We start from the raw sequence: 24,137 nt of genomic DNA, 5'->3' as shown, positions 1-24,137 counted from the left end.
TTTATAGGTAAACTGACGAAAGATAGACAACTCACATATTTTTCATATCAATTTGACTCAGGCAACATATGTAAAGGACTCGGGTGTCACTTCACGGTACTGAAAAGAAGAAGCAATCTTGAACTGTGGAGGTTTGAGTCACATCGAGAATGTGCATGGTCAAAACAGAATTACCACAAACAGAACTGAAATGCTAATTTACTTTAAACGCCATCTTGCCTCTGCCTCTCTAGGAAAAAAAGACTACTGAAAACACAATGAGCCTCCATTTTATATTTGAGATTTCATATTCAGTGCAAGTATACTGTAAGTGTAGTGAAGGAGGGGCCTACTGAAAATAGAGTGACACTTGAGTACAGTGTCTAAATTCTACGACAGTGGCACAGGGCGTGACTCACATGCCTTTGTCCTTACTCTGAGGCCTGGAACCCACAAAAAGCCCCATGTTGGCTGAATGAAACTCATTCTAAAAAGTCTGGCAATGATTCTCTTCCCAATGAACCAAAAGTTGAGGCGAAGGGAAGCAACAATGCTTTCCCCATCAGAAAAGGCAGCATTTTTGCAGTTGTTTTCTGAAGCGTACAGTACCACCATTTTATCTGTGTGGTGCAGGGGGAAACTTCAGTGGTAGGGAGAAGGGTGAGACCTCGCTTCTTATTTACATGGATTCATAGTCTTGGAACTATGACAAAGAAAATAGTTTTCATCTACATTATTTATGAATTAATTAAGGGAAACTAGCAGATGATTTCCATGCAACCTTCTTCAACCTTCTTTTTACTCTTGTGGGCCACAAAATGTGTAATTCGACTATAAATATATGATATAAATCGTGCACAGTACCTTGTGACTCCTTTGACTCATAGCAAGACTATTTTGTTATAAAAAGCACAGCATCAGGTTCCTGTTTGACACTCATTGCTCATGAGGAAGGAAGTTTTGAAAAGTAACCTGCTGCAATGAAGAGGGGAGAGGGGGGAGAAAAGGAGACTGTGCTCTTGCTTTCTTCCCCATCCTCTATTGCTACAGGCAGGGGTGTTGTATATCCCTCTTTTGAAGGGAAGCTTATGATACTTGTGACTCCTGTTGAGGAGTCACATGACTGGGACCAGGAGAAACAAACACAATAGGCACAGTATACGTACACCCCTCGCCTGCCTGTCCTTCATTATCTGGACAATACATTCACATTATGAGCTGGGGCTGAATGGAAAGAGGTACTTGTTAACTGAATTGTCAGGGTAGCATGTAGCATGCGCATTCCAGTTGACTTTGCCTCGAGTGTTGAGTTTATTGAGAGCTGTGTTAGCCACAGTTGATTGTCCGATTTTAAACGCATTTCTCCTTTCCTTCACAGATGAAAGGAAGGAGGAATATGAATCCTTGGGGCCAGAGGGTTCTCTTCACTCTGTAGGAAATGGTACAGGTGAGCTCCACTCTCACCCTCTTCACTGTAACACCATGTTTACTAAAAATCCCCGTTCCAGCTTTAAATCCTCAGCAGCAAGACACTAGGAAGAGACTTGATTATAATATCCCCGTGCAGCAGGTGATTTATACCTAATAGGAAACACACACAGTCAACAGCCATGCAAGATAATATCCCTCCATGTGCAGCAAAGCAAGAGGGGAAAGCAAAGCAGTTTTAGGTTGAGTGAGAGTGCAGCGCAAATCACATCTTGCTGCAAAATTGAGTTTTGACCTAAATCTCATTTGTTTGGTTCATGTACTTTCAAATTGGTTTACAAGCAGAAAATAAAATGCTAGTTTGTCCTTGCAGTGAGTCACAAGGTCTTTGCAATTGAGCGTTTTATCAACAAAACCTTGCCTAGAGTGACTACAAGGGATCCAGGCCTCTTGGCGACAGTTTGGTGTCCTTTGTTTTAAGGATATTGTTAACAGTTCAACGAAAAATATACACAGCAGCGTATAACTCTCAAGCCAATAGCCAACAGTAATAATTCAAAGGCATAAAGGCCACATGACTGTAATTGCCCTGATTTGTTAAATCAGCTGATGAATGCATTAGATACCTGATATACCATTATGCCTACACTGACTGTTAAGTAGATGTAACCCTACATTATCTTACTTATAATCACATCTCTGCTTTAAATTATGTAGAGAGAGAATTCTAAGTGAGATCTGTAAACCCCGCAAATCTAATTGCAACTTAAACCAATTACCCGTTATACTAGGACATATTTAAGTTCAAATGTTTAAAAGCTTTTTTTCTCCACCATTTAAGATGGGTTGTGAACATCACTTAATGATGGAATTGTCTCTGATTTTTCTTTGTAGAAGCCATTACATGACAGCATTAACGGTAACTTAAATGTATACTCCCCTCTAAGTAGTGGCTTAGTGCTTTCTTCCCTCAGTTCATCACATTTAGAGACCAGTCTGTTTCCTGTGTGGCCAATATACTGTAGCTTTGCAGCACATCTCTCAAGTTGGGGGAAGGACGAATGAGACTGACAATTTTTTTTTCTTTGTCTCCATTTCTCTTCTTCTCTACATGCCCTTCTCCTCCTCTTCCTTGTCTTATACAGTGAAGGGTATGGATGGAGTGTCGGGGCTTGACGAGTACTTCACTAAGCGTAATAAACTGGAGGAGAGTGACAGCCACTCAGCCAGCATCGCTGAGTACCTGCAGCGTGGAGACACTGCCATAATTTACCCAGAAGCCCCAGAGGAAGTGACACGACTCGGAACTCCCGAGGCCGTTGGGCAAGATGAAAACGAAAACGGTAAGAATCCAGAAAATAAATAGCCCTACAGTAAATCCAGGACTATTATAGCGTTATAGGTCTACCACTTTTATGACTTTGTCCCCAATAGTGTTACTGAGTGACTTTTATGGGTAGTGTGTGTTTAAGTGTAAGCTGCTGGCGACTGAGGCTTTGTGAAGCAGAGATAATTATGTAGCTTGCTACACTTCCTCCGTTTACAACCTTGGCATGCTGCCCATCAGTGTCTATTAGCTGACCTTATGAGCCCTCCCCCTCCTCTTCCTCCCTTTTTCTTCTACACAGACCTGCCACCTGGGACTCCAGATGCTTTCGCCCAACTGTTGACCTGCCCTTACTGCGACCGGGGCTACAAGCGGCTGACATCGCTCAAGGAGCACATCAAGTACCGCCATGAGAAGAACGAGGAGAGCGTGCCCTGCCCGCTGTGCAGTGAGACCTTCTCCCACCGCACACAGCTGGAGAGGCATATGGCCACGCACAAGCCAGGGAGAGATCAGGTAAGACTGGCAGACAGACAGGGGATGATCATTTTCTCTTTTTCTTCTCTACCTTCTCATCCCCTTTTCTTTCCTCATCTGATCTCCTTCACACATTCGGTTGTGTCGTTTGATGGGTCGGCCAGTGCTCTGTGTGAAACAGTATCATTTGAGCTCAATGCCCGTCACTCTTTTTTCCCCCCATCTAAGATTGTTGTTAATTGCAAGGGCTTTAATGGCTTCCTCGTGGTTACTGCATGCACTTGTCTTCTGCATCGAGAATCCTATTCTCTTGAGTGAATGATTATTCTAATTTCCTCTTCCTATCGTCCTCTACTCCTCTCACATTACAACAAGTTACTTTTGAGCTCTTGTTCTTTAAAAAAAATCAGACCCCGCACTGCTTGTTCGCAGCTGTATTTTGTTGTGCTCCCCCAAGCTTCCGCCTACAGTGAGGCATGCGTGGGATGTGCTAGCATATTGCCTTCCTCAGGCCATCTGACTTTTTGCATCAGCTGTTGCTGGAACTGGAACAGATTTGATTAGAAATTAGCACTCGTAAAGATAGTGCTAGAGATATGGACAATTTCCTATGGTTTAATAAACAGCGATAAGAAGTGCTTTCGTTGAGTGTAGAATCTAAAATGTACCTATTGTGTAAGTACAACCAGGGAATCAGTACAAGCACAACCAAAAGTGTAGACCTTTTCTCTGTCCTATAACTGAGTCTACAACTGTCTCATAACGGACCATGCAAATAAGCAGTGGAATCATTCAATTTTCCAATTATACTGTAATTATAATGAGATTTCCTGAATTAAGCATGTCAGATTCAAACCTCAAATTTGCCCTGAGCCCAATGTGACAAAAGCAGTGAAGCAGCACCCCCATTCTACCGCCTCAACCCCCTCACCTGACTCCCCCTTTCCCCCTCCAGACTGACTTAAATAGGAGCAGATGGTCTTTTCCCCAGTGATCTGGAGTATCATAATCCTCAAATGACTAAGTGTTTGTTTATTTTTGTACTTCCTCTCCAGTTAAAATAGTTAAATAAAGGATCTTATGGAAGGTCATTATGGGTTACCTTAGTGCACCGGACTGTGGAGGGATTTTGATTTGAGTGATACTGAGTGCTATTGGTGTAAATGTGTGAATTGTGCTACTTTGCTTATCTTTGGTGTGCCTAGAGCACATGTTTATCGTGGGTTAATTGTTCACACATTTGGTTATGATGGCAGGTTCCACATCGTTCATTGCCCCAATTTCCCGGATAGCTTTTTCACAAAGTAGTCCCCTTCAAGCCACATTCAGTAGGCTAACCCTAATCACATGTCCTAACCTAAAATGTCACCTGCCTTAGGAATGTCTTAACTCCATACACAATCACACACACACTTTCGCACATACCGGTACATAGACTCCTCAGCAAGCATTAGCGAAAAGGGATTTTTTTGGTATTGAAAATGTAACAATGTACACCTCCCACATCATTCTCATGAAGTTCTTTGTGGGGGCTTCATCTCCCTAGACATTGATTTTGTTTGTTATCTGCACTCATTTGAATTTCAAATGCAGGAAATGCACCTACACTAAACAGTTACCTTTGAACAGAACACAAAAACTCAACCCACACTGTATTCTCGAAATCGATTAGAGTTGCTTGTGTGCTTCATCATTTTGTTTACGCAATTTAGGATGTAAACCCCCCCCCCCCCCCCCCCAAAAAAAACGTGCTAGATATAGGCTAGTTAACTTGTGTGAGGGAGTGTTATTGTGTTGCAAAGTAGCCTACCGTTGAAGCTATGAAGAACTCATTACATTCCTTCTCAAGACCAGCTACCTTGAAATCTTCCCTAGTGTCTTGTACATTTGTGACCTCCCTCTCTTACACACCACGTTTAGGTGGCACTGATGTGAAAACTCCCTTTTCTATCTCCTCCACAGCCCCAGCTTCTGAATGAAGGGGCCGGCAACCGGAAGTTCAAATGCACCGAGTGTGGAAAAGCCTTCAAATACAAGCATCATTTGAAGGAGCATCTCCGAATTCACAGCGGTAGGTACTAAGCCGAGTCAAGCTGGCTTTAACCCACCATTTTTAAATGTATTAATGTGACTGTAGCTAGATGACTGAGAGGGCTTATGCCATAAAATTAAAATTGATAATGTTCCTTTTTGGCCTCTGTCAGTAAATGAGTCATTCTGTTTTATAATAGCTCACTGTTTCAGACCTGTTTCATAACTGACTAATTCAGCCATATGGATGAGGCCATAGCTCAAGAAAATGAGAGTTGAATAGAAATAGAGATTCTCATTTTCACACTGAAAGAAATCTTCAGCTATTTCACTACCAGCCAAATTCAAGTATTCAAAATGGAGTAACTTGAAATACATGTTGTTGTTTCCCGTTTACAGGGGAGAAACCATATGAGTGTTCCAACTGCAAGAAGCGCTTCTCCCACTCCGGCTCCTACAGCTCCCACATCAGCAGCAAGAAGTGCATCGGTCTGATCTCTGTCAACGGACGAGTACGTAACGGAGGAGGTAACACCAAGGCTGGCTCCTCCCCTAACTCCACTGCCTCCTCTCCGGGAAGCCCCGCCCTGGCCCAGCTCCGCCACAAGCTGGAGAACGGCCGCCCCATGGGCTCCCAAGACCAGCAAAGCCACCTGGACATCAAGGCAGAGCCCATGGACTTCAATGACTACAGGCTACTGATGGCCTCCCAGTATGGCGTCGGAGGGCCAGGGGGCTATATGAACGGAGCCGGCCGAGGAGGCAGCCCTCTGGGGATCCACAGCTCCTCCCAGAGTCCCCTGCAGCACCTGAGTGGGATGGGCTTGGACCTGCCCCTGCTGGGCTACGGTTCCCTGGGGAACAACCTGAGCGAGGTGCAGAAGGTCCTCCAGATCGTGGACAACACTGTGTGCAGGCAGAAGATGGATGGGAACCCGGAGGAGATCTCCAAGCTCAGGGCCTATATGAAGGAGCTGGGGGCCCAGATGGAGGAGCAGAAGTTGGCTTTGTCCTCCCCGCGTGCTGGCTTCCAGGTGGTGGGCCACGGCAGCCCCACAAAAAGCATAATCGACTACACTCTGGAGAAGGTGAATGAGGCCAAGAGCCTGATCGACGATTCCAAGAGGCAGATCAACATGGACATCAAGAAGGAGAGGCTAAACCACTCGATGGATCCTGAGGAGAAGTCGCACCACGAGAGCCACCAGGTTCCATTCCTGCCTTTCTCCTGCCAGTTCTGCAAGGAGAACTTCCCAGGGCCCATCCCACTACACCAGCACGAGCGCTATCTGTGTAAGAAGAACGAGGAGATCAACCACCTCCAGCCCAGTGAGGGTGTGCCTCCTAGCCGCAGGGGGGTGTTCCCCTCAGAGCAGCAGGCCGCTCTGCAATCCTCTCTGTCAGAGAGGGGCGCCACCAGCCCCATCAACCCTTTCAAGGACCACGTGTCAGTGCTCAAGGCCTACTTCGCCATGAACATGGAGCCCAACTCAGAGGAGCTGCTGAAGATCTCCATCGCAGTCGGCCTCCCACAGGAGTTTGTCAAGGAGTGGTTCTCCCAGTGGAAGAATCAGCAGCAACAACAACAACACAACAACGGTAATGCTAACTCCAGGAAGCGGTCGCCACCGCCAGACCGGAGCAGTGCAGAGGAGCGCAACCACCACGGCCTGGCCAGGTCACCGATGTCCATGGCGCAACACGTGGATCGCATTATGGCACTCGCGGATTTACACGGCGGCAACACCAACGGTGACCGTGACACTTCCCACAGACATTTAAAGGCCAACCAGTTTACAGCCAACAGGCAGATGGGTGACAAACCACTAGAGACCTTGGACCACCTTAGGAGCAGCACGTCATCTCCTCTCAATCTCTCCTCCACTTCTTCTAAAAACTCCCAGAGCAGCTCATACACTCCAAACAGCCTGGCCTCTGAAGGGGATGGCCATGGGGGGGACGCACCATTGGACCTTTCTCTACCAAAACACATGATGAGCAACAGCATCTCACTGGGAGAAAAGAGGTCCAAACCAAACGGCTATGTCTCAGACCGCAATGGTGACCACCACCAATCCAACCGGGAGCAGGGGACTGAGCCCATGGACTTGGCCCACATCAAAAAAGAGTTCCTGGGCTCAGGGAGAGACAACGGAGGGAACAGTGGCCACCAGATGGAAAAAAGTGCCAGCCCCATCTTTGGCATCAACCCCTTTGGTGGGGGTCACATGTACACACCTTTGCCCCCACATGGAGCATTCCCCCCGCACAGCTTCATGCAGGCCCAGGCCAGCATCCCAGGCCTGAGGCCGTACCCAGGGCTGGATCCAATGAGCTTCCTGCCCCACATGGCCTACACTTATGCAACTGGGGCGGCCACATTTGCTGAAATGCAACACAGGTCGAGGAAGTACCAACGGAAACCAGGTTTCCAGGTAAGCATGCCCTTTTGTGGTTTTAGATCCATTCACTAAAGTACATTATTAGTAAGAGGTTTGCAATAAACATTTTGCCCTTTTAAATGAGTGCATAATGGATATAGTTACACTCAACACAAAACAAGTAAAATGATTTAGATTTTACATTTTTGTAATGTCATTTTTTCCCGTGAAATAGTATTTTGTCTGTTTTGTTAATACTTCCACTACACCCGTAAAATCCACAACACAGAATTAGAAAGCCCATATGTTCCCCTTTTTATGTCTCCTCTCCTGGCCAGTAAGAAGGGTCTTACACAGGTTGCACGGATCGACGGCTAAGCCCTGTCCAGACTTGGGATCAAACTCAGAGCAGAAGGTGTCTATGTTTAGGTGACAGGTGTGGGTTACTTACAAATAATTGAAAAATCTGCCCCTCTCATCTCATAGGGGGAGCTACTGGACGGCACTGCGGACTATCTGTCAGGCTTGGAGGACCTGACAGACGAATCGCTCCTCTCCCGGAAGAAGATTAAAAAGACAGAAAGTGGTATGTACGCGTGTGACTTGTGCGACAAAACATTCCAGAAGACCAGTTCCCTCCTAAGACACAAATATGAGCACACAGGTATATAACATTTGGACACTTCTTTTTTACCCCACCCCCCCTCTTCGCCTTTGTGCCCACCCCCTCCATGTTTTGTGTCTTTTGAAAGCTATCTTTTTGATGATCTTTTTTGATTATCTTTTCTCGTTCTTGATCACATAGCTTTTTCTCCCATCTCAGTTCTTATTTTCTCTCTTGTCTTTCACATATTTTTATGTTGAATGTGTTCAGATCCATGACCTAACATGTTCCTTTCTTTTTGACAGGGGTGGGTAATAGTGACATGTTTTGATATGACAGGGGTTACATAAACGTTCAGTAAAGTAGACATAAGCTTCATTGCATTTATCGCTGCAGACATTCTCCAGAAGTTAACAGGACCAGTGGCCATTTTGGAAACAAACTTGCCGCTTCAAGAGGGACTGTCTTTTTAAAGTTCATACAGTACATACACAGTGCCTTCAGTGACAGGGACAAGAATGACTGCTTTGACCCTGGTGGTATTTAACAGAATGCCAGGTCGTATAGAAGGCTTGCCTGTATGGCATTTCTGGTTCTTTTTGAAATAATCTTCAAAGATGTGACCTCTCCTCCTGGGGACTCCTCTCTTTCATCAGGTTGCATCACCTCCTGTCACTCTGTGCAGGAATGCTCCACGAGGAATTCGCTGTCTCGTCTATTTTTGCCACACTGTGAGGGTGGTGGGGAGGGCGAGTAGGTGGGGGGGGGGGGGGGGGGGTGTACACTTCAAGAATGCCAACTATGGAAGATGTTGCAGACATTCCAAGGCTATTTGTGGCTAGGAATTGCCTGTGTGTGTGCGTGCATTCCGTTGCGTGGCTGCTCGCATGTGTGTGCTGTATGTGTATTGGCATTCGTAGGATGGGAGGTGTTTGTGCATGTGTGCGTGGGATGTGAGCTTTGGAAGGGTGCTATTATATGGGCCGATTGAACTGGCATTAGAGAGGCCCATCTTGTCTAATAGAAGTCAGATGGAAGGGAATATATTTCCGGTAGCGCCACTGAGTTGTAGTAAACCTTTAATGCGAGGAGCTGCATGGTGCGGGGGTGGGGCAGGGAAGGGGAGCGAAGGGGTGTGAAGTTACTCCTCCTACAAATATAACCATCACACTATCACGCGAAGGATGCCTAATCCTAGTCATTTTATTCTGGACCAATGATGTCATGACAACACACTCTGTCACTGGTGCCAGGCTGCTTCAGTTTCACCTTGCTTGGTGTTCTAAACATCTGAGCTCACTGGCTTAGCTCGCTGCTCACTCGCCCCGCCGCAGTCACAGACGACCCCATCATAGAGTGTTTGGGTTCTTATTTCCACCTGCCTCCCCCCAGTGTTATCTAGCAGCAACTGAAAATGTCTCTAAGGTTAGGTGGTCAACCATAAATGTCGGGTTACTTTCAACACTTTATTTTGTTTTGTTTTCAGAAATGTATTTGAGAAATGTACTTGAGTTTATTTATACAATCACAACATTACTCATTCCTATCATTATTTTCTTGTGTTAATTATTTTCACCATGATGGGAGGGAATGAAGAAATCCTGACATATGATATAAATGCTTTTACACTCAAGATGCACTTAACATGATCAATACATTCTGTGCCAAAGTCAGATCAAAGTCACTCTAACATTGCATGTCTACTGTATGTCTGTTCTCCTGAATAACCGTTTATCTTCCTTTTGTACTGCTCTGTGTTTCTAGAGAAGGGGACCACAGTAACACCATAGTAACACTTTCTCTCCCCTGTCTCCTGTGTCTCTGCAGGCAAGCGGCCACACCAGTGCACGATCTGTAAGAAGGCCTTCAAACATAAGCACCACCTCATCGAGCACTCGCGTCTGCACTCGGGTGAAAAGCCATACCAATGCGACAAGTGTGGCAAGCGCTTCTCTCACTCAGGCTCCTACTCCCAGCACATGAACCACCGGTACTCCTACTGCAAGAGGGAGGCAGAGGAAAGGGAGGCGGCTGAAAGGGAGGCCCGGGATAAGGGCCCCCTGGAACCCACAGAGTTGCTGATGAGGAGGGCCTACCTGCAGGGTCTGGGGCCTCTGGGCTACTCTGACACCGAGGACCAGCCGGAGGATGGGGGTGGCACCATTCTGAGGGACGGCACTGAAGGAGGGATGAGAGGAGGACGAGGAGAGAGGGAAGTGGACGAGACGTATGAGAAGGTGACAGACAGGCGAGAGACGGGAACATTCAGGGAGGGAGAGGATGAGGAAGAGGATGACAGCAGGATGGACACGGCGAGGAATGATGAGGGGAAAGATGCGGAGCATTCAATGGATGAGAGTTCAAGAGAAGGGAAAACAGACACCAAGTCGGACCAGGAAGAAGCAGATTAAGTCAATACTGCAGTCATTTGAAAAAAAGCTTTCAGCAAATATTTGTCATGTTGGGTTGTTTCATTTCCTTTTTCCATTCTTCCAACAAACATGAAACTTGCTTTGTTTTCAGATAGGCACTGCGGTGGCTCAGTCAAGCAAGCGCGAGCGCTTGCCTCTAGCTTCTCAGAAGCTCATAATGATGGACTCATGCAATGTGGTGACTGCCAACATCAGAGTTGTGACGACAAGCTGGGTGGGATTGTTTAAGAATCCACATTATGCAACAAAAAAAATGAAGTAATAATGATTATCATTATAATTAAAAATGAAATGAAGCTGTTTTTAATGTACAGTGTTAAATAAGGCCTAAAAGCTGTGTGGTGCTATAATGTTCTTAACCCTTGTGTTTCATTGTGTTAATACCCCAAACTAGGAAATTGCACTCTGCCCCTTTAATCACTACAAAAACATTTTTTGAAAAAAAAAAGCCTATGTATATTTATACCGTGCTTGAAGACTCGGTAGCAGTCCGTCAGTGTTGTACTTTGTCTACCACTTACTGTGATGTCCTTGGTTCTACCACCCTTTTTGCCAGGCAAACTAACCACACAATTTTGGGCCTCACAAATTTCTTTATGTGAAGGAAACTTTAAACCTGTGTGAATTTGATATGTTGTGAGTCTTAAATTGGACCGGAATGGAGTGACAGAATGAAGGAGGGAACAATGAAATATGGAGGGCTCCATACGTAAGACAGAGCCTTTGTATGTTTTATTTTCTCAACAGAAAGCCTTATATGCAAACCTTTTCACCTGTGCGTTTCTGCAAGTGCCATCCTTGTACAGTGTAAATCAGAGTTGATTTGTGTTATCTTTGCTCTGGCTTCAGTATTAAATAAATATTTCACCTTGTTTTCCATGTACCTATGTCAGTATTAGCATAGATTGAGACAGCAGTTCATTAGTTTACTTATGTTTGTGCAATTTTCTGTATTTTTTTTCATGACCTTTTGTCAGTATTACTTCTTGTTGATTTTTTTCCAAGCATAAATTACGTTTCGTTTTTATTTTAAAATTACCATTTTATTTATGTGACTCATTTTATATTTCCTAATTTTATTTATTTCATACTGTAGTGTACAGTATTATAGTTCCTCAAAAAATAGATATATTTTAGTAAAGGATTCTGTCATTGACTATTGGAGCAAATTATAAATAGAGAGCATTCTATGGTATTTGGAAAAACATTCATTGTTAAAATTTGAAATTTTGTTCTCAATGTTTTATTTCCTTTCAACTACTGGAAATTCTAAATTTGGGGAACTTTTGATACAATATTGTGAAAACACTGTATTTTTTGACAATAAAAATCCACTTTATTCATCCAGGTAAAGAGATGAAGATAGAGGGACTGTTGATAATGAAAAATTCCTGAAATGTCTGAAGTATTATTGAATTTTTAATTTCTCTTGGAAATGACCATGCTCGAATAAATGTAGCCAAATAAAATTTTAATAAAGCTGTGTTATTCTTCTTGTACTTGAACTACTTCTATTTATTAACAATCTAACAGTGATCATGTGTATGTGAGGTATAGCAGTCTCATGTTTATTCAATTTTTATTAAGGTCATTATTGTCTAGATTATTGGTTGTTTTCCAATGTCCTAACTAGACAGCACATGAAATTGTGAAATGTCACAGTTCAGTGTATGGAAACGTTCTATCTTAGCATGTGAAAGTAGGAAGTGTTACTGTGTTGTGTTTTTGTTTAACTTTACAGTTGAATTATAATTGAATTTGTACATGCCAATATAATAGAACATTCAATAAACATGTACTAACACTTTCAAAGGGAAACATTTTCAAAAGTACTGTAGACATTTTCCAAGCTTTAGTTTCATGTTCTACTCAGGGAAAGTTCCTAATTAACATAAACTCATTAGTACAGTCTTTTACTTTACTATAAAATTAGGAAAAATAATCTCAAGCCTCTCAAATATAATTTATTGCTATCTTTATCTTCTGATGTGGATGTTACTTTATGTACCAGATTTCTTAGAGGCTGTGTGTGATAGACTTTAAAATTACTTTGCCTTCTTAAAGTTTGAAAAGAAAAACTAGGCTTGAGCTAAAATTGTCACCAGCAGCGGACAGTCAAACTTGCCATGAACTGTTTGTACAGGAACTCAGAAGAATGACATTATCCATGACCTTACTAATTGAACTCACGTAATGAAATGCAAATAGAAGCAGGTGAAGAGTTCATCGAGTTAGACACACACACACACACACACACGCACGGACACACACACACACACACACACACACACACACACACACACACACATAGTAGGAAGATAGTCTATTGTATGATCGATCAGATGTTGGGTAAGAGAAATACACATTTCATCACTGAGTCAACTAAAACATGGAAGATCAGTTATTGGCAGAGAATATGCTCACAAGTAGCCTAGCAAAATTCCCCCTTGACAGAATTGTCAAAATACTGTGTGAGAAAGCTCTATCGCTCAAGCCACTGAAGACCTATGCAAACAGGGTCTTTGCTATCTGGGTCATCAATACCCCGTTGAAGTTGACATTTAAAATGGTTAAGGTAAATGTAAAGGTTAGGTAAGGGTTATGGTTAAGCTTAGGGTAGGGTAGGAGTTAAGGTTAGAGTTTGGAGTAGGGACGTCCCAAGGATCCCGGAATGCTCTGATCATGCAACCAGCAAGGTCAGAGGGTTTCCACTAGTGACCACAGCCACATAGTCAAAATAGGCTATATCGTAAAAATTCATGAAAACAAAACCGATTTTTTATTTATTTAAAGGTTAGGGTTAGGCATAAGGTTAGCAGTGTTTTTAAGGTTAGGTTTAAAAACACATTTTAAGAAACAAAATTGTAGAAATAGGCGGGGTGTATGACTTTGTGGCTGTGGTAAATAGTGTACATCGGGTGAGAGGCGTTCCTAAAATGACGGTATCACGCATGGACGAAATATGTGCGTCCTTTTTTCTAGCAAACATATTCAGGAAGAGGTGAGTTTTCATTCCACATGCAGACACAAAAGAACACTGCCACGCATAGCACGTTGTTTCAAACACTTTACCTTTATATCTACATTCATTTGTATTTAGGGAAGATGATTGTTATTTTTTTTTTTTTTGGGGGGGGGGCATATCGAGACTAGGCTATATGTATTCGATGGCGGATATGGTTACGGATTAAATTAGTGTGTCAAACGAGATGTTGGATACTGTACAATCTAGCTCTGGTCCAGCACGGCGTTAGTGCAGCTTGCTAAAGATGAGTTTTCTGGATCTTTGAGCGGTAAAGGCCATAGACGAAATCCTTGAACAGTTTGTTTAGTGACTGGATTTAATGTACGTTACTCAACTCACCAAAGTAAAGATGATGTTAGAGTGCTGAAGAACTGTTCTCTCTTATGTGACAGCTGCTATTTCTCCAAAATACGAAATAAAGTAGTTATTTTGAGAACATTTTGTTTACCGCCTTTTTTTGTTGTATGGCTAGCTTACTACGAGTTGTCATCCGCACACACAGCTAGTATTTGGTTTAGTATTACATGCATAGCCAGACAGTCTTAATTGTTGCAATAATGTTGAACATTTTAAAGAATTAAGGGAAAGACTGATTCTCCATTCAGTAGGTTAGATAGTTCCCCATACTACTGCCTTACATTTCATACGAAATCTAAATAGACCTCTACCCATTTCAAGCCCTGGTCACAACTGATGACACAATTTTTCTGCCTACATCTGATCAGTCAGTTCATGCTAAAATACAGAGAATAGTATTGCTGTTTATGACAGTTTGCTTACTGTGTTACTCAAGAAAATATGTTTTTTTCTCACTACAGTAGCTCAACAGTGAAATACTCACCAGTGATGTGGTTTTAAATGAGTAAGCTTCTTGAGGCCTACTTCAAAGGGATGCTCTAAATTTACAAGGCCACCCAAAAGTAGTGAAAATTGCCTACACAATGTAAAGGAAAAAAAGCATTATTTCATTCAGTGGCCTAGACTGCCTGAAAGTGTGATCCGTCATCTGAATGAGATATCATATGTTGACAAATACAGTATGGTTTTAATAACCGATAAAAGTACATAGTAGCACACTCATGGCTCATAGGTAGTTTCATTTACCAAAGGAGATCTGATGTCATTGAGTGTGGTAGATGGAACATTTCATTTTAGTTTGTCATTTGAAGTCTGTAAAGTTCTGCATTGGACTGCTGTGCTGCCTGCCTGTCTTTTCATTTTCCTGGCTATTGTGCGTATCACTGTGCCTTCTCCTTCTCCCCATCCAAGGCAGCACAGAGAGATTAGCACATGTCCATGTGCCTATAATTATAGCTGTAGTCCCTTTCAGTGGATCCTTAAATGATTCGCTTTTACGTAAAGCCTGCGCTTGTGAAGTACAAGGGCACGACTTCCTCAATTAAAAGAAGGAAAAGTCACTTCTCACTCATTTCACCGCTTTGAAACCTTAATCCGTGGAAAATGGGAGCTTCCTCCCCTTTTCTAATATGAGATCAAAGGAGTTATGAATAGCATTACACGTTCCTTGCTCGATGTGCGAAGCTGCTTAAATTTGCATTGTCAAACTGAAAGGCCTGTCATGAGAACACTGAATGAAAAGGTTTTTAGGACACAATATTACCCTCTGTTTTGCTGGTTGAGCACTGATCCTAATGTAATCATAGTTTTTAGAAATATCTGCGAATATTATTGCCATTTACACCAATGGTGGAAAATAGGAAATGCTTCTATGACCTATAACTCAGTTATAGCCCACAGATAAAATCATGGTGAACAATTCAATACACTAGGAATGTAGTCTTTCAAGTATGTCATCTTTCAAAACATTTCAATCATAAGACATTTGCTCTCGAATACATTTGGTTCCAGGAATTTTATTCAGATTAAAGGAACATAAAATGACAGAGGCTAAACTATTTTCCCAGATGTCAGACTACAGTTAATTTTTATGTCTAGTAATTCTTCAAATTTTTATGTATTATGTAGCCCGTATCTTATATGTGTTAGTATTTACTACATTTGCCACCTAGCTGGTTGGTCAAGTGGGCCCTGAACCCTAACTACCTTCTGGACAGTGCTCAATAACTTTGGTTAGCCTTACATGCTGACCAGACCGGACAAAAAAACATGCTGACCAGACCGGACATGTCGCGAGCGTCGCAAAATACATTTAGAAATCCATGTTATTCAATTATTGCACCCACACTGCTCGCACGCGCCAACGAGCGTGCGAGCAGATCGTGCTGAAAGTCATCTCCTCATTGGTTTATAGAAGCAGATACCTATCTCCTCATTGGTTATACCCACGTGGGTGATTGAAAGATGAACTTTGTTGCCGGTTGTCGTGGTAATACAATGAAAGTTTAGATGCGATCACCATATAAGTTAAAAAATGAAAAAGCCTGGAAGGAGGAGAGATGACTAGAAACTATTCGGTTGGCCGTTTTATGTGTGGATTAATTGTCGGAGTAGAGGTCTTTGTGCATTTCAGGTAAAATAACAACTCAATGTTTATATCCCAGGACAAATTAGCTAGCAACAGCAAGCTAGCTAAATAGGAACAATTTATGTTAGCTAGCTAGCTAAATTGCCATACATGTTTAATGCTTTTCGACCTGTCCCCAAATTAATGTAATTGGTTCAGAGTTTGTTTTGATATTTTACCCTGCGTGTCGTGATCGCGTTTGGTGTGGGGGGGCAAAATACATTTATGCACGATAGCGCACGATGGCGCACGCGTGCTGCCGGTTTGGGTTCCGTGTTAGCCTCAATCTGCCATGTTCTCAGCTGCTACAGTATCTGAGGGGGATCTCTCATCTGATCCCATGTTTAGGAGAAATAAATCCTCCAAAAAAAGGAATCAGAGCTATCCTCCTCCCTGTCAGCCACCATCTAAGATGATTCCCACACACACACAGACAGACACACACTCACAGACAGAATGCATGCTTAAACCCTGCATGGCCGAAGGGAGCAAAAGGGAGGTGTCGGAATCTGGCACGCACGCTCCAGCGATCTGTGTTTGCCGCCGGTCCCTGCAATCCCATCCAACCCTGTGCCTGCTACCCCCAAGGGCACGATGGGGGTAGTGCTTCTGGTGATGACTTTAATGGTCACGATTGGTCCTCACAGTGACGTTTTTATGCATTTTTATATGGAAATGCTGGCTGCCTCACCCCACCCCACCCTTGCTAAATAATCCTGTATTTCTGCATGAAATCCCTTTGCACCTCAGGGTGATGTGTGTGTGGTGAGGGGAGTGTTATGCACTTCAGTGTGTTTTTCCGGGATACACACAGGATTTATAAAGCTGTGGTGGTGATTTTCCACTTAGATTTCGGAGAGAATGAATATGTGCTGTAGTCGCCCTATACTCTGGCAATGTTGTCAGTGACGTTGAGGATGTAAAGTTAAATTCTACATGTAAGGGCGTTGTGCTAAATATTAGAAAAGCCAACAACAACAATGAGCCAGGGGAAAAAATTACCTTCCAATATGTACCTTCTTATTATGTTCCAATATTCACTTTTTGTCATGTTGTTTTGTTTCCAGGCTGAAATGGTGTTTCGGTTTAATGACAAAGCCTATCTGAGAGTCTCCAGTCAGACATGTCAGGTCGTGAAATGACTTGTCAACATTCACAGTGTCATTACTGTGTTATTAATTCCTGAGTGGTTTGGTGCGTTGGGGATTCCCTGTCACATCAGTGTGTGGGGGAGAGAATGGTGACATTAACCCTTTCAGTTAATGTCTGCCATTGAGGTGGAATGGTGTCAATAACCTGAATACTCTGAAAGGGTGGGCGAAAGGTATAGATGAGGAGAGATTTGATCGTCAATGGGTCCATTTTGCAATGCATGGCGGTAAGATTGGAAATCCCCCCCGGAGATGTGGTTGAAAATGTGTTGTTTCGTGTTCTAATCCAGATGAGATGTTTGTCTTCTGTTAGCTGTTGTTATGCCATACAGTAATGGTCCATTGTCTATCCACATAATTGTTTAAAATTCTGTGAAAGCTTGAATAATGCTCGGTGCTTGGCAAGAGTCACACACTAGGTCAGAGATGTCAATATGTCATCTAAACATTTAGGATTTGTTTACAAATTTAATGTTGCCAATATATATTGGTTTTCCATTAAATGTTTTGTTACAATGGGTCACAATTTTGCTTTCAGGAAGATGCATTTTTGTCATTGGTCTAAACTTCTGTTTGCCTTTCTAAAACATTTACTTCCTACTGAACTCCATATCTACCGTCTTTTACTTTTTTTTAAAGGTTTTATGGTGTTAAAAAAATGACATAGCACGTTTTCTGCTTAAGATATGACTTGTATTTAAGAACGAGAGAGGGACCAAGATATTGACTGATTGGAAAGTCTGTGGGCGAATGATGAGTGTGGCAAATAACTTACTACCCATTGTGGGCAGCTTAATGGAAGAATGAGATGGAGGACATAACATTTACTGTAATAAACTGGAAATAATGGGGAGGAAATTTGTTGGAAAAGAAATTGCACGGGAACACAGTTATATTATATCAATGTATCCTCAGCATTTTAGGCTGCAATTTCCTTCCATCATCATCACTCATATTCTTCCTTGCTTCTGCCATTCATTTACACTACCAGATAGTTTGTGATGACTATTTTACAAAAAACCTACTGGTATGTCGTCAGGTCAGTTTATCATAACTGATACAACTGGTCAGATTTATTTTGTTCCACAGGAAATGAATTGACTACACTTCCCAAAATCCAACTGGTCTTTTCCTCTTTCCCTGCCAAGGAGGCCTTCATTGTCAATCTCTGAAAGCAATGATTTCCCCCTAATTTCCCTATTCTTACTGCAGTTATCTTGTCCTTGATTATTATCATTCATTTTTCTCTCCTCAGATTCAGAATAGCCTATCCATGAGTGTGCTACTCGTAGAGGCGTTCTACGGTGGCTCCCACAAACAGCTGATAGACCTGCTTAGAGAGAATGTGGACGACTGCGTGTCCTACACACTGCCGGCTAAGAAATGGCACTGGAGGGCCAGGACAGCAGCCCTGTACTTCATGCAGGCTATCCCGGCTAGCCCCTCATACAGGTATACATAGAAACATGACTGTTGGAATTGATACAGTGCTGATTAAGATTGCTAGATCATTGTTTTTGTGAAATATACAGTACCAGTCATTGCGATGTTTTGAGTGCAGTTGGATTGGAAAGGGAAGGAAAAGCAGCCAACAAGTGCTCAGCATATGTGAGAACTCCTTCAAGACTGTTGGAAAAGCATTCCAGGTGAAGCTGGTTGAGAGAATGCCAAGAGTGTGCAAAGGGTGGATCATTTAGAATCTAAAATATATTTGATTTAACACTTTTTTTTGGTTACTACATGATTCCATATGTGTTCTTCTCATAGTTTTGATGTCTTCACTATTATTCTACAATGTAAAAACTAAGAAAAGCCCTTGAATGAGTAGGTGTGTCCAAACGTTTGACTGGTACTGTACACTGCTTTTTTTTGTTGGTCTTTCCAACATGTTGTTTGTGAGCTCTGTAAAGGGGAAATCCAATTCCTCTGTTTTGGCACAGTGAGATGGAAAGTGGGCCATGTGGTTGTCAGCCATTTTTCAGGTACCCTTGTATCACTCACTCGTGGACTTCTGAGATTGGGATTCCATTAGGTCATTGACTTCCACAGAGAGGATTTAGGTCATATGTAATGAGACACAGCTGCTTGAAATGTCCCCAACCTTTCACTCTCTATTTTTCGGTGTCAATTTGTTTTCCGTTTTATCTTGCACATTACTTTTAGGGGAATAACCCAATGTGTAAAAGTACTTAGCTATCTTTTCTTTTTGCTTTGGAATTACTTTGTAAGTTTTATTAGGGAAACCCAGTTCAATTAGATACTATCCTGCCATTAAACCAGAGGGTGCACTATGATTATTATTCATCATTTTATTTGATGATAATTTCTGCTTTGCAGAAATGGGTTTGATTCAGGACTTGGTGAGTACTTCACAGATGATTGGCAAATATAGGGCGATTTACTATACGTTTGGTGAAGCGATGCATGATGCTGCGGCTCACCCACACACAGGGCTAACGCTCAGATGGATGTGTACTTGTCTGGTTTTGATCCCTCTCTGTCATCTCTGCAACACCGCAGTAACAGTCGTTACTGGAGAACACAGTGGGCGAGCCATGTCACATATAGAGTAGAATTCCAACTTCAAAAAGGTCATCAGTCAAAATGAAGACAGGTAGTCAAATCGATAGTGGCTAGCAGAGGTGTGCATTCAAGTCTGACTGTTGTTACAAATGTCATGACTTGAGACTCAACTTGATAGAAAGTACAATAATTTCAGATTTGACTTGGAGCTTCAAAACTCGACTTTGATTTGAGACTGATGACTTGAAATCATCTCGCCAGGTTTTGTAACTTTTTGTCACATATTCTGCGGACAGAGTCTCCTTGGATTGTTCTCCACGTAGCCAGAGACAGTATTGCAGTTGCAAAAAAATGATTGGCTGGTGAAACACACTCAGCCCTCTGATTGGACCAGCAAACTGTCAATCAAAACAGGTCGGGTGAGCTAGCGCAATGGGAAGGTTTTGGGTGGTGCAAGTGGGAAGTTTTTTCATACATATTTTAATAGGCTACATAATATTATAGCCTACCATTTGTATTTGATATTTATACCTTTGCTTATTTGATCTGGTCACTAACATTGGGCTACGGCATTGCATCAAATGATTGTTTCAAAAACATCAAATTTGTGCTTCAGAAAGAAAAGTTTGCGTGCAAAGGCGGCTGCACATATCCAGATAGACCAGAAAGCGCTTGTTTATTTTCTTCCGGTTTTGCCTGGCAAAAACAGAGTAGCCTACCTACAGTTGAAGTCGGAAGTTTACATACACTTATGTTGGAGTCATTAAAACTCGTTTTTCAAACACTTCACAAATGTATTGTTAACAAACTATAGTTTTGACAGGTCGGTTAGGACATCTGCTTTGTGCATGACACAAGTAATTTTTCCAACAATTGTCTATAGACAGATAATTTCACTTATAATTCGCTGTATCACAATTCCAGTGGGTCAGAAGTTTACATACACTAAGTAGACTGTGCCTTTAAACAGCGTGGAAAATTCCAGAAAATGATGTCATGGCTTTAGAAGCTTCTGATAGGCTAATTGACATAATTTGAGTCAATTGGAGGCGTACCTATGGATGTATTTCAAGGCCTACCTTCAAACTCAGTGCCTCTTTGCTTGACATCATGGGAAAATCAAAAGAAATCAGCCAAGATCTCAGAAAAATAATTGGAGACTTCCATAAGTCTGGTTCATCCTTGGGAGCAATTTCCAAATGCCCGAAGGTACCATGTTCATCTGTACAAACAATAGTGCGCATGTATAAACAACATGGGACCACACAGACGTTATTCCGCTCAGGAAGGAGATGCATTCTGTCTCCTAGAGATGAACGTACTTTGGTGCGAAAAGTGGAAATCAATCCCAGAACAACAGCAAAAGACCTTGTGAAGATGCTGGAGGAAACAGGTACAAAAGTATCTATATCCACAGGAAAACGAGTCCTATATCGACATAACCTGAAAGGCCGCTCAGCAAGGAAGAAGCCACTGCTCCAAAACCGCTATAAAAAAGCCAGGCTACGGTTTGCAACTGCACATGGGGACAGAGATCGTACTTTTTGGAGAAATGTCCTCTGGTCTGATGAAACAAAAGTAGAACTGTTTGGCCATAATTACCATCGTTATGTTTGGAGGAAAAAGGGGGAGGCTTGCAAGCCGAAGAACACCATCCCAACCGTGAAGCACGGGGGTGACAGCATCATGTTGGTGTTTTGTTGCAGGAGGGACTGGTGCACTTCACAAAATACATGGTAGCATGAGGAAGGAAAATGATGTGGAAATATTGAAGCAACATCTCAAGACATCAGTTAAAGCTTGTTCGCAAATGGGTCTTCCAAATGGACAATGACCCCAAGCATACTTCCAAATATGTGGCAAAATGGCTTAAGGACAACAAAGTCAAGGTATTGGAGTGGCCATCACAAAGCCCTGACCTCAATCCCATAGAAGATTTGTGGGCAGAACTGAAAAAACGTGTGCGAGCAAGGAGGCCTATAAACCTGACTCCGTTACACCAGCTCTGTCAGGAGGAATGGGCCAAAATTCACCCAACTTATTGTGGAAAGCTTGTGGAAGGCTACCCAAAACGTTTGACCCAAGTTAATAAGCAATTTATGTAATCTTCTGACCCACTGTGAATGTGATGAAAGAAATAAAAGCTGAAATAAATCACTCTCTACTATTATTCTGACATTTCACATTCTTAAAATAAAGTGGTGATCCTAACTGATCTAAGACAGGGAATTTTTTACTAGGATTAAATGTCAGGAATTGTGAAAAACTGAGTTGAAATGTATTTGGCTAAGGTGAATGTAAACTTCCGACTTCAACTGTACATTAATATTATTCATGTAAAGTGCTAATAAGCAATCTTCTACTGACGCATCTTTGCCACAACAATGGGGTACCTGGTGATGTCATAGATCATGTTCATATTTAAAATGGGCCTAGTTTTGGTGGATTGTAATTCTTTACCTCAGTGGTTGTACTGGCTATGACTAAAGATAGCTAGCTGTAACATCGCACTACCTTTAATATTTATGCGATGAAAATGTAACATTCTGGCAAATTAATTATGATATTTATTAGGAAGAAAAAGGCTACATGCTTTCTATTCCGATCATTCAACCCCCGCTGCATGCTGGGGGGTCGTATGATCCTGCTTGCTATTGACTCCAAAAAGTGACAGTATGACTTGATAACGTTATACCTAATTGATATTGATTGCTATCATGAATGACTCAGCTCAAAATGCAGATGTAAAACACAGTTTATTTCTGTATCTTGCACTTTGAAAATGCATCACCGTTTATGGCTGTAATGACAGGCTACATTTGTGTGTGTGTTCGCCGTGTGGGCATGGGCGTGTGCGGGGTTGCAAACTTTAAGTTTGAACCACTCATTTTTGGGGGTCGCGGGTCAAAAACTTTGAAAACCACTGGACTAGAGAACAGATTTGCTGTGCATCGCAAACTTCAAATTGTAGCGAGATTGTAGGATTGCCATAACTTAATATGCAGCTCCAAATTTGTTTGGTCAATAACAGTTGTAGAAAAAGTACCCAATTGTCATACTTGAGTAAAAGGAAAGATACCTTAATAGAAAATGACTCTCAGTAAAATACTACTTGAGTAATAGTCTATAAGTATTTGGTTAAATATACTTATGTATAAAAAGGAAATGTATTTCCTAAAATATACTTAAGTATCAAAACTAAAAGTATACATTATTTTAAATATCTTATATTAAGAAAATCAGACGGCACAATTTTTTATTTAAAAAAATAAATGTATGGATAGCCAGGGGCACACTCCAAACACATAATTTACGAACAAAGCATTTGTGTTTAGTGAGATCAGAGGCAGTGGATAACCAGGGATGTTCTCTTGATACGTGTGTGAATTGGACCATTTTACTGTCCTGTTAAGCATTCAAAATGTAACGAGTACTTTTGTGTGTCAGGGGAAATGTATGAAGTAAAAAGTACATGATTCTCTTTAGAAATGTAGTGCAGTAAAAGTTCTCAAAAATATATATAGTAAAGTACAGATACCAAAAAACTACTAAAGTTGTACTTTAAAGTATTTTTACTTAAGTACTTTACACCATTGGTCAATAATATGAACAGTTAACTTTGCAAGATCACCAGCAATGGGGTGATCAAGCAACAATTACTAGCATTGACATACTGGTCTTTTGGTAAGTCAACATTGCCTGAAATGGATAATTTACTTATGAAGCTCCCATTTGGAATTTGTTGTTCAAATCAATTATTACGTAGGTCTAATCAAAATGCATTGTAGACAAAATAACTTGTTCTCTGGTAATCTCAATAAATAAACTTAGATTTGTATTTGAACAACTCATTGCCTTTTATTTTTCTTTATTTTTTTTACTTGACTTGAAAAAACCTGCGACTTGACTTGCTCTTTGAATGCACGACTTGGACTTGACTCAAGACTTAACAGTTCTATTTGGGACTTGACTTGGATCTTGTGACTTGAGACTTGAATAATTGTGTCTTGTCCCACCTCTGGTGGCTAAGTAATAGCTCATACAGTAAGTAACTAAGCATAACCCCCTTTCTCCGTTGTGCTGTTTTGGATTTTGGAGAATGGGATATTTGCTGTTCCCTCTATGGGATGACAAGTGGTAATTCAGCACATAACAAATCAAAATGTTCTACTTATTTATATGAAAAAGGTAAATATATATATTTTTTAAATCCATCTCCCACTAAAGGGATACTTTAGCCCTGCAGTTTCAGTGCGTCTAATTCTTTACTACACAGGATGTCCCTGTGGAATAT

The 24,137-nt window shown here is 41.8% G+C and overlaps 2 protein-coding genes across 7 annotated transcripts in view; both read left to right on the top strand.

The window, feature by feature from the left end:
* Window positions 1–12,158, top strand: part of zeb2a (zinc finger E-box binding homeobox 2a) — a 47,638-nt gene extending 35,480 nt beyond the window's left edge. For 2 of the 3 annotated variants that reach the window (XM_020456516.2, XM_020456525.2), the window contains exons 4-10: window positions 1,358–1,426; window positions 2,553–2,750; window positions 3,036–3,250; window positions 5,174–5,282; window positions 5,642–7,677; window positions 8,110–8,287; window positions 10,055–12,158. In XM_020456516.2, the coding sequence (XP_020312105.1) occupies window positions 1,358–1,426; window positions 2,553–2,750; window positions 3,036–3,250; window positions 5,174–5,282; window positions 5,642–7,677; window positions 8,110–8,287; window positions 10,055–10,638 (3,389 nt within the window). In that variant the 3' untranslated portion in view covers window positions 10,639–12,158. The remainder of the gene's footprint in view (window positions 1–1,357; window positions 1,427–2,552; window positions 2,751–3,035; window positions 3,251–5,173; window positions 5,283–5,641; window positions 7,678–8,109; window positions 8,288–10,054) is intronic. The other variant, XM_020456532.2, reaches the window with a different exon arrangement.
* A 1,404-nt stretch (window positions 12,159–13,562) lies between these two features.
* The window catches only part of gtdc1 (glycosyltransferase-like domain containing 1), a 45,790-nt gene continuing 35,215 nt past the window's right edge, over window positions 13,563–24,137 (top strand). For 3 of the 4 annotated variants that reach the window (XM_031796098.1, XM_031796096.1, XM_020456487.2), the window contains exons 1-2: window positions 13,564–13,660; window positions 18,576–18,772. In XM_031796098.1, coding sequence (XP_031651958.1) covers window positions 13,622–13,660; window positions 18,576–18,772 — 236 coding nt within the window. In that variant the 5' untranslated portion in view covers window positions 13,564–13,621. Of the gene's footprint in view, window positions 13,661–18,575; window positions 18,773–24,137 lie in introns of all 4 variants that reach the window. The other variant, XM_031796095.1, reaches the window with a different exon arrangement.

Source organism: Oncorhynchus kisutch, linkage group LG2 (genome assembly GCF_002021735.2).
Source record: "Oncorhynchus kisutch isolate 150728-3 linkage group LG2, Okis_V2, whole genome shotgun sequence".
Classification (NCBI taxonomy): domain Eukaryota; kingdom Metazoa; phylum Chordata; class Actinopteri; order Salmoniformes; family Salmonidae; genus Oncorhynchus; species Oncorhynchus kisutch.
This window is presented reverse-complemented; position numbering and strand designations above follow the sequence as displayed.